Genomic DNA, 12,005 nt, shown 5'->3' on the forward strand with positions numbered 1-12,005 from the left:
ATGCAAATTGCGCATGTGAACTGCACAAAAGAAATGACAAGGAGATTTCCACGTAGGGTCTGGAAGGGTAGAGGCTGAGTTGGTTTTCCAAGGGTTAACAGTACTGCACTCTTGGGGTACTGTATTCTGTGTAATGTATTTTCTGACTTGAAAGTTTAGGGTCAAAATCCTACACCAGATTCAGAAATAATATAGGAACACAGATTACATATGGGTGAACTTTATTTCAAGGGGATAAAAGGATGTGACAAGCAATCAACGTTAGCTGGAGGTTACATGAACTTGGGCCCAGGTTTGTTTATGTCTCAGTATCTCAGTCTTCTAAAGGGAACAATCCTGCTATAGAGTTTACTAGTGTGGTCCTGGTTAAGATCTTGGTGAATGAATTTAGCATCAATATTGGTGCTGGATGATGCCTTGGTGTTACTGCAAATTTTTTTTTTTTTTAATGGTGTTGCCACTTTTGAAATTCTTTATGACAACTGTATCTTAAGTATTTGAAAAAATTCCTGATTTGGGAAGAGAGGAGCAAATGCACAAGTCATTACATTGAACTCATTACATTTTAAAGTTTAGATGAATGTGGTTTACTCTTATGGATGCCTTTCTATGTTGTTTTTTTTTTTTTATAATATAGAAGGGACTGTAAGAGGTGGGAAGTTAACCTATTTTGTCAGAAGCTGTGGAAAGGAGCTTTAATATAAATGGGAATATGATCCAGTGATTGTAGTATAGTTACATAAAAGATGACTTTTAATTGGATTTATTTTATATGGCAATCCAGTTCATGGATGACACATGATTTAGAATTAATTGTTTTTTAGGGAATTGAAATGAAAATTCTTTTGTTCTAAATTAGTAGAGTAATTTTTTGACAGAGGACTGCCTGAAGTGCTAAGTAAATTCAAAGAAGCCATAAAACACTACCAGAACACCTGAGCCTTAAGGTGTTTGACAGACATAATAAAGGATATGTAGTTATGATTTGGTTTCTGTACATGTGTAACATTATTTATAATACAGAAATGGTAGGATTTCTAGCTCATGACTGGCTGAAGTTAACTTCTGATATGGTGACTTATTATGAAGTTCATGCAGAGCTGTGAAAACTGAAATTATAATTTCATGAATGCTGTAAGTAGGTTAGTTGCTGGAAAGTTAGATCCCAACTTTTGCTGTCACCTGCCCATTCACAAACTCGTCCCTCACTTTTTCTGGTTTCTACAAATATTTATGCAGCCATGAATTGTATCAGGTCAGTTATCTACCTAATGGACTCAAACTTTTTTTCATTAGGCCTGGTCTTTTCCTTTAACTCAATCAGTTTGTGCAGTTGTGCTATGAATCTGAGCAGACTACAAAAGGTGGTGTGGGGCCAGTCTCTGTAGGAAGTGACTGGTGTTGGAAGCGAGAAGCCTGAGGTGCGTGGCAGATTATGTTGCGTCTTTTGGCAGAAGTGCTAGTTTGTCCAGTCAGTCTGAACTTACAGCCCAAGGATTTGAAGTGTGCTAACAAATGTTGATTCAAGTATGTTTGTCTGCTCTGATAACCATTGAGCTCAGGTTCATAGGCAGTTTCAGTTCTCTTGAGGAACACGTGTGTCTTTTATTAGTGAGATTTCCATTTTACTTGTGGTGCTGTGCCTGATATTCTGCAATGCATGGACCTTGCATAGCAAAGTAAAACTTGTGAAACAATAGTTATTCCATACATATGTTCTTAACTGTGCAGGTGCCATCTTAAATTGGGCAGGGGATTTGATAATTAAGGTATTGTAAGTTTACTTGCTAGTGGAGGGAACACTTACCAGAATTCTGGGTATATCTGAAGTATAGAAGAGGCATGTGCATCTACCTACAAGTCTTGAAAAGGAGATGGTCAAAAGGCATGTGAGACAGTGACCGTCTTAAGAAGACTTGGCCAATACTGGAGTCCCACTGAGCAAATCTGTCTCAAGAGTTGACTGAAAAAAGAAGCAAGCTTTTCTTGTTAAAGAGCTCTAGCAGAGCAAAACTGCCACCACAAAATGTGAGAGTATTTATTAATTTCTAATCTCAGATGGAATTTTGAAGCCTATATATTGTACAATTACCTGCTATGGTTGGCAATAAGGAAATGAGCATACATTAAGATAGTTAAAAATCTGAACTTGATTGTAATAACTTAAAGTCCTGTTCTGTTTTATTGCTTGTCATAGTGGTTTTCCTTAATGCTTAATTTTAAAAGCTTCCTTTTATATCTAGTACCTTATAATATGCCTCTACCAGGAGAAAAAAAAAAAATAACAGCGGTTTAGTGAAGAAAACTAGATTTTCAGACTTCTGTTGATATATTGAGATTCTTTAATTCTCTTCATGCTCTAATAGCTGTGTTATGCATTGAGGAACAGAACATATGAAATCTGTTAGCTGCCCTGAAGTTATCTGGAACATTACTATCATACTTTACAGTGAAAGTGAAACTTGTTTGTTAGTCTAAAAAGTACAGTTTAAGAGATCATCTAGTATAAATAGGGATGTATATAGAAAACAAACCAGTGTTGCCTGTCTTGCTCTACTTTGACTCTAAGTTCCATTCAGCCAGCAAATTCCTGTTTCGTTATATCCTACGACATTCTTGTAGATCTTAAACTTCACTATGCAGTTCCATTTAATCTCCTCTCTTCTCGCTAGAGTGCTTATTGAGCGTTAATTCATAATCTGAATTCCTACAACTTTTGAGTATCAGCTTGTGTCATCTTTATCCTCTTGAGTCTGTTGCATAAAGCTGGCTTTGAAACATCCCTCTCTGCTGAGTGGACTCTTCCAGCTTCAGGCTTGTGGGGGAAGAAGGGTTTTACCCAATGTGACTATAAAATAGTCAGTATTTTCACTGCAAGTACTTTGCCTGTTGTGAATGAAATACTTCATATTCACTGGCAAAAGTCTGCTCTGCCATGTAAATTATATTTTGTAATGTGCTGGGCTTGAGGTTTATTTTCATAAACCAAAAAGCAATGAATCTTATCTTGACACAGGCTAGATGTAATGGCAAACACATTTAGAGCTGATTGTATTTGGAGTAGATGATCTATTAATATTTTCTGCTAGAGTGGTGATACATTCTGAATTTAAGTTTCTTCCCCAGTGTTGGCTGCTGTTTGCATTTCTTTATAGTACTTATCTGGGAATGTTTATGCTGAAATGTACAGTAATACTAGTCTTAAGTGAGTTGGTTCAAATATCAGAGGCAATATTGCTGTGATACTTAGTTCCTATTACACTAATGTATACTGTTGGAGTTGTAGCCACTCCTCTGTCATTTGTTCAGGCTTATTTTCAGTTAGAATTAAATTCCTAAACTGAAATTAGTTGGAGATAGTTGTGCTAGTATCAGACTGAGTTGGCAAAAATACTAGTGTGTATTTGATGGTCTAAAAACCTGTCCTCAGGTTGACCCAGTAAAAAAGTAATTGGCCTGAGGCTTTCATACTACACCTGTTTCCTTACAGCACTGCATCTTTGTTTTAAACCCCTCCCTCATAAATTACATGCATAGAGTATGGGACTAGGAAACTATTCTGTTTTTAGCTGTGTAACATATTTTAGTACCTAGAGAAGGAGGACAGCTAAGATCCCGTGACCTACCAGCTCTCTGCAGATCACTATATGCACTATGAGTGGTATTGCTGTACAACACTTACCTCTGGTCCTGAATTATCTTGGTCTGACCTTGTGGTTTGGACTGGATGACCTCTGCAGGCCCTTTCCAACCTTAGCTGTCCTGACTAACACTGGCTAATAAGTCTGTCTCTATCGCGTGATTTGAGAGTGATAAATGTGGACTCTGCTCCAAACTGATACTTTTGAGCATGACTTAAACCTGTTTTCTTGTTGACTTCTGTCATTAGCCCTGAGTCTTCAGCAGTAACAATTACTGACACTCCTGTAACATAAGGTTATGGGATGATGTGCTGTCATCAGCCAAACGTCACTTCAGAGCAGCAGCAGAAACAAGGTTATACGAAAGGCCCCGGCATGGCAAATTATCTCCATAATTTAGCTTTGCTTTACTGAGGTTAAGTGTAATAAGCCCATAGGGTTTAATTTTGGACACTAGTCCTAAATAGTGTATTTGGACTAATATTTACAACTATTTATAGAGAATAGCAAGTACACAATAGAGCAAGGGCAAATCTGAAACAGATGAGCACGCAGTGTTTATGTAACTCTCTCCTTATGTTATGAAGAGAAAGAGCAGCCAATGATTGCATATTGTTATTGAAAGAAACAAAAATATAAGGGAATTAATTATTCCTCTGCATAGCTTCTAGTCAGCTTCCTGGACCTCTATAGAGGTTGATGTGTGATACACCTGTACTAAGGACTGATAAATACCTGAATTTATACTGACACACTAATAATTAATTGGACCTTTACTTACTCTTCTTGGCTGGTATGAAGCTTACTCTTATATCAACAGTAGGGATACTGTTTGATGTATTGTCTTGTTACTTCTGTGTGTCTTAATTATCTTTCTATTCTGATGGATTTGGGGCAAAGGCTCCAAAGTCAGCAGGATTTTCCTAAAAGGTGGTGAGATTCACCTCTTGAGTCCACTCTTCCCTTAGCTTTTTTTATTTGCTTCCTAATGTGATTAAGATGCAAAGAAAGAAATTGCTAATGGGCATGGAGAAACAGGGTACGTTCTGTCCTTAAACTGTAGAAAAAAAATTGACTTTATTCTTTGTAATAGCAATGTGTCTTAGTTGTACTGTTTTTTCGATGCTTCTGTGTTCATGCTATATTTCAACAGGGACTTTCTTTGTTCTTTTTTCTTTTCCTTTAAGTTGATGCTTGGTATAATTTTCAAAGTGATTTTCATTTTTTTTTCTTACCTAGTGCATTACACTTTCTCTTGAATCTGAATGCAAGCTCAGAAGCACCAGCCTGCCTTACCAGTAACAATATGACTCTCAAACCCAAATACAACACAGCATTTTCTTTTAGGGCATGAGGCACTTAAATAATGCCTTGCTTCTGGTTGTGTTCAGCAGCTTGTGCTGATATGGTTAGGTCTTTATGCAAACAAATGAAACTAAGCAAAGTTCTAGTGCTCTGTTTAAGATGTCAATTGTTGCCTTAAAATAGTGTGAAACACACATTCTACAAACTAAGCCCCCAAACTAAGAATTTCTGAGTTAACTTGTGTATGTGATGTTTTTAAAAGTGTAGTGTAACTGTGTCTCTCTTCTCTGTGCTGCTAGGAATGAGGGAAGACTCCTATTTCTTTGGAATGCGAGGCCTTGGTCACTATGGCTGCTTCCCAGAAGATGGAGGACAGTTCTTACTCTACTCTATAAATGGAGACAACGATTTAAAGAGGTGTTTTGCAGAGGAAGATTTTCATGAAATAATTGACTTCAACGATCTCCCAAACTCTCTCTTTGCTTGTAATGTTCACCAGTCTGTGTTTGAAGATGAGGACAGTAAGGTACAGTGCCAGTTTCCATATTTTCAGTGTAAGAGACACATATGCCTTATGTTTGTGTTTATTGCAGTTTCAATGAAACAAACTATTTATCTTTCTTGTACAAAGAAACCAGATCACAAATATGACTTCTTTCTAAAGTGACAGCAACACTCTGCTGTGATGTTTATTTCACGAGCTTAAAAGCCTTTTTGTAGACTATGGTAAACAAAAATGTTTCTCTTGTTCAGATCTGCAGAATGCTGAAATACATGTCTTCACAGCAACCATAGTTGCAGTCATGATGGAGGTGGCAAAGTTAAACATGTGAAAGTTTCTCTCAGTTGCTGATCACGTACCACTGTGATGGGAGGCTACCTTTCTTGTCTTTTCTCATAGAATTGTTTAGGTTGGAAAAGACATTTAAGATCGATCCAACCATCAACCTAACACTGCCAAGTCCACCACTAAACCATGTCCCAAAGCACCACGTCTACATGTCTTTTAAATACCTATCCAGGGATAGTGATTCCACCCCTTCCCTGGGCAGCCTGTTCCAACACTTGACAACCCTTTCAGTGAAGAAATTTTTCATAATATCCAATCTAAACCTCCCCTGGCGCAACTTAAGGCCATTTCCCGTTGTCCTATTGCTTGTTAATTGGGAGAACAGACTGACACCCGCATCTCTACAACCTCCTTTCAGGAAGTTATAGAGAGCGATAAGGTCTCAGATGTTTTAAGTTATCTGAAATTTTAGATTTTTCCAAATAAAATAATATGAATGATAGTGAGAACAATAGGAACTGCATTACTTTTATTTTTTTAACTCTGCAATTAGTCTAAAACAGAATGTTGAAAACAACATTCTCCTAAAATTAAAAAAAAACAACATATTTAACTTTTGCAGGAAGTGTTGAGTTCCTGTTTCTTAGCCTATTATTCTTCCTGATGGAGATGTCAGGAATATAAAACTGATAGCTTGGGGCTTTGTTGTCTAATTAGATTAGTCTTGGCTAATTGTTATAGGCACATCTGAGGCTAATTGAGTGTCTTGTCCAGAATTTTCAATTCAGAAACAAGCTGGCAGTAGTAAAGTAGGTTTTGGCTGGAACTGGCTGATGAGGTATTCAGATAAAACTACAGATTCACTGGGACCGAAGCTGGCCAGGTTGGACAAAGTGTCTTTAGTGGGGAAACTAATAGATGAAAGAGAAATGAAAGAAGGCTTCCTGTTAAAGGTACTGAAAGTGCTATCTGTTGAGGCTGTACAAGTAGAATTGTTTGGGTTTATTTTTTTGAGACCTTTGTCTTCCATAATGATGTCTTGTGTATGTTTGAGTACTACAAATTAAAAGAAAATAAAATTTCATACCACAGCACTAAACAAAATGGTCATACTTATAAATAAAAAAATCCTGTACTCTAAACTGCAATCTTGGGGAAACAGTGCACCATTTTATTGTATTTAAGTCCTTTTGCTAACAAGCATCTTGCATTTATGTTGTGCCATTTTGTGGAATTTTATAACAATCTGGTAAAGATTTTATAACTATCTGGTAAAGAACTTCACTAAAGTTGAAGGGGTCTGAAAGTCCAGTTTTAAAGGTAGAAAACAGGAGCCTGCCTGGAGCTAGAGAATCTCTCTCCATCTTGCAGAGTTTCTATCCCCACTTGCTCCTGAGCTTTCCCTTTTGAGAGCTGTATTCTAGGATTTAGCCGATGGCTTAGAAAATGGAATGGGCGATTATGTAAGTATGTGGGATAGCAATCCCCAAAGACTTGCAGGACTTAAGGATGCGTCTTAAGAACAGCAGCTGGGTTGTGGAGGTGGGTATTCTGTTCCATGTGCATATCTGTATCTGTCAATGATGTGGATTGTCATTGTGCTCAAGCACAAACCAATGTCTATCTGTCAGTGACGTGGATTGAACAGCTCTGTTTGCAGGTAAGTAGTTACTCCCGTAAGTCTATTTAACTAGATGGGATTACCTTCAGATTTCTCATTCAATCCAAGAACCTGAGGAGTTGATTATGATTTTTATTATTCCTGTAGAACATGTACTTGTGTTCCTAGTTGATTTAATACTTTCCATTATTAACTCCTGCTGCAGGGTAAGAGTTCATGAATTCACACACAGTCACAGTAAATGCTGCGAACAATCATATCTTCAATTATATATTGATCCAGTGTATGTGTAGTGGTACAGTAAACTTTTCAAAGAACATACCGCAGTAATGGTTATATCTACAGTAGTTTCATTGTTATCCATTCTACAGAAAGTAAAGGTTTTTTTGCAATGTATCTTTGACTTTTACTCCTCACCTATACTTTTAGGAGGAAAATGGAGGTATGATTGGTTTGGAAGCTACAAGTTAGCTAGTGAAGAAACCTGTCATTGTAAATGTTGGGTTTGATTTGGTGTGTGAATAAATAATATTTAAATATTTAAAATTCTGAGTGGCTCTGGCATGCAACAGTACTGATGTAAAGAATTCATGCTGACAGCTTTGAAGTTATGTTACCTGAAGTGTGTAAGAGGCTGAACTGTCAAATTCAGACTTCTAATGCACAAATATCTAAGCAAAAGATAGGTTTTAAAAGCAAATGCCTTAAACAATTTTGGTTTTAATTTGAAGGCATATAACTACTTTGTACTAGATATAGGGTAAACTCTGGTTTGTGCTTGAGCACAGGCTTGCAGCAACCCCAAGGGAACACTTAGCTTCACATACACCTGCACTGTGGATAAGCTGATTTGCTTTTTCTGTTCTTACTGCATCCTGTATCAGATATGCCCTTTCACAAATACCATGTGGCTGTACAGTGCTTCTTAGAAAGGATTCTGTGTTGCCTACCAAGAGCGATGATGACATCTGCAGGGAGCCTGAGTTTGGACTGTCATTTTCTGAAGATGAGGAATTCTTGCAGCCATGTAAAGGCCATGTCCTTTACAGATGAAGAAGCTGTGTTGGGCCAGGCTTGAGATTTCTCCTGCCTGGCACCCTAAGGTCTCAACGTAGAGTGAGTCTGAAGACTTGTGGGCCCTGGGATCTGAAGACTGGTGTTGCCATCTGGCTTAAAGGAAGCTGCTCAGGAGTGACTGTCTGATCTTAAACACTGGCAGAAGAAAGGAGGAATATAGATTAGTACTAGCTACGTGTATCTGATTTTGCTACAGTAACAGAGCACCTAGTCAAAAAATATTTCCCTACCTTTCAGACCTGTGTTCTTGGAAAGAAATCTCTACTTGGGTCAAGACAATGCCCTGGATAGCTGGATTGATAATACAGGCATTTAAGGATTTGCACAGTATGGCTTAGCAGCTTCAATGAACTAAAAGCTTGCTACAAGTGAAGGGAGGTGGTTTTGCTTGTCTCCACTACCATTATGGACAGCCTGCTTCTTTGTACAAAAAATGAAGTTTTAGCTTCTTAACAATGTTGGCTAGAAAATACTGAGACTTTTAGTTTTTAAGGAAGAACAAAGGCATGGAGAAGTAGATTATCCAACAGACCTGTTGCAAAGCTGGGATCCCATTCGGCTGTATCCCCATCATGGTCCTGTGTTCTGATAATTTGTTTTGGCATATAACCTGTTAATGATAGGGGCAGATTTTTGTGGGTTGGTGGTTGTTTTTTTTTTTTTTTGCCTGTACAGCACTGACTATCAGTATTTAAAGGGGGCCTACAGGAATGATGGGGACAAACTTTTTAGTAGGGCCTGTTACAATAAATAGGACAAGGGGTAATGGCTTTAAACTAAAAGATGATAGATTTAGACTAGATAAAAGGAAGAATTTTTTTTACAAGGCTGGTGGAACACTGGCACAGGTTGCCCAGAGAGGTGGTAGATGCCCTATCCCTGAAAACATTCCAGGTCAGGTTGGATGGGGCTCTGAGCAACCTGATCTACTTGAAGATGTCCCTGCTCATTTCAAGGACCTTTAAAGGTCCCTTCCAAGCCAAACCAGGCTATGATTTTGTGACTTGCTTGGGTCGTGGAAGTCTTCTTATAAAGAAGCAAAAAATCACATTACCCCTAAACCCTGGGATTTGCCACATGTCTCTTGGAAAAACTGATGGGACTACTGACGTGAGCAAGATATGGCAAAATTGAGATTTATTTTTGGCTGATAGTGTGAGTGAATGGGAGGTGCTGCTCCTTTTATCTTTGCTGATAAAGAAATTGTGGTGTCGAGCCAATTGACATGACTGATTACTCCTAAGGGTGCACATGTGTGTGTTTCAACAGTTAATTGCTACGTATAGCCCTGAGGCTTTCCAGCTAGTAACCCTTTTGTTGTGCTTTTGTTATGCATGTATCACTGTTTTGTAAAACCGTCTTTTCTCTAAGAAAAGTAATTGACTGTAAAGGACTGTAATTTCCTTCAGGGAGAAAGTGGTAAGCACGTTGTCAAAGCGAAGCAGATATCTTTGTCTTTTAAGATGGTTTCTTCAGATGCTGTAATGCCTCAGGAGATGCTTACACAAAACTTACCTACTGTAAGCATGTTCTAATAGTAAGGATGTGGTTCTTCAAGCTATTAAGAAGCTGTATGCTCTTCTTTCCACTATGTTGGTTCAAATTGGAAGGAACCCCTGTTAAACTTGATGGTTTTATTTCAGATAAAGAATGATGAATTGGTTTCTGAGTGTTTTAGTTATGGTGGAGCTTCCTAGGAAATGATAGCCAAAGTCCATTAAGTACTGATGTAATTCAAACCAATAGGAGATATTATTTCTGCATGAGAAAATACAGTGACCAAACGTGTGTCCAGTTCTGGACTTCCTAGTACAAGGAAGGCATGGACATACTGCAGAGAGTCTAGCAAAGGGCCAATAAGATGATGAAGGGACTGGAGCATCTCTCCTATGAAGAAAGGCTGAGGGAGCTGGGACTATTCAGCCCGGAGAAGAGAAGGCTCAGGGGGATCTTATCAGTGTGTATTGACACTGAGGGGGGAAAATGCATAGAAGAGAGAGCCAGGTTCTTTTCAGTGGTGCCCAGTGACAGGACCAGAGGTAATGGGCACAAACTGCAACACAGGAGGTTCTCTCCGAACATCAGGAAACACTTTTTTTACTGTGAGAGTGATCGAGCACTGGCATAGGTTGCTAAGGGAGATGATGCAGTCTCCCTCCACAGAGGTATTCAAAAGTTGTCTGGATGCGGTTCTGGGCAGCTGGCTCTGCTTGAGCAGGGGATGTTGGACAAGATCGTAGATCCCCTCCAACCTCCACCAGTCTGTAACACTGTGAACGTATGTTGAAGTATATCCTGCTCTTCTGATGAGGAGGGTCAGTGTGTGAATGCAATATTGGGGAATGAAGGTGATTAAAAAAAAAATAAAAAATGCATTTCCTGAACTGTGAGCTTAAAGGAGGCTGGGTGGGGAAGGGAGGAGGGAAGACGTTGAACTAGTAAGTCAATGGAAAAGATAATCCTACTTTAATTGAAGGACTTTATTATGAAAACAGTTACTATTTTCATAAGGGATTTGTTCACATTGCAACTTAATTTACATATATTGGATGACTACTTGCTTTTACTATAGAAGCCTGTATTAGACTTCCTTTTACTTTTTTTAAGATATGTTATTGAGCTTGAGCCTTTAAAAAGACAAGGCTACCTCAGGTGACTGCTGGAATATTTGTCCAAGGATGATGCTTTAAGAGAACTCTGTAGCCTTACTTGGAAAGGCTTTATTTCCTTTGTGCTTGCATTCAGCTTTCTCAACAAAGCACATCTTCATGCTGCTATTTTTATTTTTAAGGTGCAGTAAAAGACACTGGACTGTTCAGTGGTCTGCTGTGTTGTCTTTAACTTTTATATGTTAATTCTGGAACTGAAACTTTCTACTGATTCTTTGACTCTGAAGCATATAATTGAAACGTGTCTGTTCCGTGCTCCTTCTAAACACAGTGGAGCCAGTGTGTCTGCTGCCATGTGTCAAATGTTTTTCTGGTTCCCTTTTCCTACAGGCTGACTCAAGAAGATGCTCCAGGAGGCAGGCTTTGTTTCTGCAGGGGAAGATCTTTTCCTCTTCCCTTCATTTTTAAAAATCTAGATTGTGAAGTCAGAACCTCTTTGGTCATATTACATCACTGAAGCCTCTAGGTATTGAGTCATCATTATATTTAGAGGGTGGCACGCTTCTTTTTAGTCTAATATTAGTATTCAAGCCTGGACTCAGTGGAAGGTCACCCTAGCAAAGATGAAGTCACCACTCCAAGGCTGGAAAGGAATGCAGGCCTCGTTCTGCCTTCCTGGTACACTTGCTGTTGCTTTGTTTTACTTTCAGTTTTTCTACCTTTTAAGGTGGTTGTCCATTGATATGATAACATTATCAGGAACTGCCACTTGAAGCAGACTGTGCCTTGTGCTGTGGAATCCTCACCTACTCTTTGTTCTGCTTTATAAATGGGATGAATGTTATTCCTTGTCATTCTGTAAAAATTGAAGTTTCTTTACTACACACTGTATATATACGCACCTAGCAAAATAAAAATACAGAGTTGCAAAGAAAGGCTGCAGGAGCAGCGTCCTTCAGCAC

General features: G+C 38.5%; 1 protein-coding gene across 1 annotated transcript in view; it reads left to right on the forward strand.

The window, feature by feature from the left end:
* Positions 1–5,247: 5,247 nt before the first annotated feature.
* RCAN2 (regulator of calcineurin 2) overlaps positions 5,248–12,005 on the forward strand; it is a gene marked incomplete at both ends in the record, with an annotated part of 80,981 nt that continues 74,223 nt past the window's right edge. The window contains one exon of the mRNA XM_082481172.1: positions 5,248–5,472. Within this exon, the coding sequence (XP_082337298.1) occupies positions 5,248–5,472 (225 nt within the window). The remainder of the gene's footprint in view (positions 5,473–12,005) is intronic.

This window comes from Vanellus vanellus (genome assembly GCF_965231255.1).
Source record: "Vanellus vanellus genome assembly, chromosome: 3".
NCBI classification, from domain to species: Eukaryota; Metazoa; Chordata; class Aves; order Charadriiformes; family Charadriidae; genus Vanellus; species Vanellus vanellus.